General features: G+C 39.7%; 1 protein-coding gene across 1 annotated transcript in view; it reads left to right on the forward strand.

Moving 5' to 3' along the window:
* The first annotated feature begins 461 nt into the window (after nucleotides 1–461).
* The window catches only part of fgfrl1a (fibroblast growth factor receptor like 1a), a 43,981-nt gene continuing 42,976 nt past the window's right edge, over nucleotides 462–1,466 (forward strand). Inside the window, 2 exon segments of the mRNA XM_012841318.3 lie at nucleotides 462–952; nucleotides 1,376–1,460. Of these exon segments, the coding sequence (XP_012696772.2) occupies nucleotides 1,397–1,460 (64 nt within the window). The 5' untranslated portion in view covers nucleotides 462–952; nucleotides 1,376–1,396.

Here is a 1,466-nt window from a genome sequence, read left to right on the forward strand (position 1 = left end):
CCAATAATAATAATAATAATAATAATAATAACAATAATAATAATAATACCATTTCCTGAGTCAACAATACTGATTCCTTGATCTCATGATTACATCAGAGGCCCTACCATGGGTAGGCCTTCCTTTTAAAACCTAAATTGAGTAAAAAAAAGGGCGGCAGATTTTGAGTCGAGAAGTGACATCTGTTCCAGTATGCCAAGCTTTGGCTGGAGTGCTCAGACCCTCAGAGAAGAGGTATCCTAGCATGTCTGCTCAAGATTTTACGTTTGTTTGTTAATTACAAAGAACAATACATTGATAATAGCAGCACCATCAATAACAAACATACACAGCTGCTGCCACTACCAGTAAGCGACTACAACAATTAAGCTATTACCAGTAGAATCATTATTAATGTATAGGGAAAGAGTTAAATCTACTTTTGTAGTGGCTCCCTGTGATTGGTTAAAACTTTGCCTTCGGGCAGTCTGGAATGCCCCTCAGCGATTGTGGTCTTAACAGGACATCAGCTGTGTGTGTGTATGTGTGTGTGTGTGTCGTGTGAGTTAAATCTATTTGCGCGTATTCGTTATAGATGTTCTTGCGAATCAAACCTCGGAAACGATTATAATTTTGGGAGAAGAACAAGCTGGACACTTCGCCTTTCGAACCGCAGTGGACGTTATTCCGCGGGCCTTCAGGACTAGAGACTGTCACTGAAACCACTGCAACCGGTGGTGCGTGACCGCGTGTTACTGCCGGACCTGCTGCTCATTCCGACTCGGGCTTGCCTTGACTCCTTTTTGTAACGGGAGTCTTTTAATGTATTTGACGGAAGTAGTGGTTTAAAGTGTGGAATACATCCATCTGTGTTGTCACTTGAGCGGTCCGGTTTTTTAAGAAAGATGTAAACATGGTCGCTCTGCAATCCGTGGAGGTCGGAGACTAATTCCAGGTTAATTCTCGATTACTGGTAAGATATCGCAAATGTAGGCTGTGCCTTTGGGAGGATGTAGCTTATATTTTGCATTCAAAGATATGAGTAGCTGAATACTTGGGGTGCAGAGTGTCTTGGGGTGACCAGGAACCTTACAGAACGCACTTTCTGTTAAATATGTCTCTATATGAAACGTTACATGATGTCGTAAATTAGTAGAAAAACACATAGGCATGTCTCAATTAGACAGCGATCATCACGGAGTTTCGCTATATTATATATTTATGGTTTGTGTGTTGTTAAGATATTGATAACTGTTTAGTTATATCCTTAATGTTTTCATTATAGCTGTAAACTTATTTAGAAGTAATTGTAGCAGCCTACATGTAAACCAACAACTTTTAAGAAGTGTACGCATTTGTTTTATGAAACTCTAATTTTGTATGCGCTTTTTTCCAGATATCCAACACGTGAATTGGAATGGAATTGTTATGGATATTGTTCCTCTTATTTAACGGTTTATTGATGTCGGATTGCGCTCGAGGTGAGT

The sequence above is a fragment of the Clupea harengus genome, chromosome 20, assembly GCF_900700415.2.
Source record: "Clupea harengus chromosome 20, Ch_v2.0.2, whole genome shotgun sequence".
Taxonomy (NCBI): Eukaryota; Metazoa; Chordata; class Actinopteri; order Clupeiformes; family Clupeidae; genus Clupea; species Clupea harengus.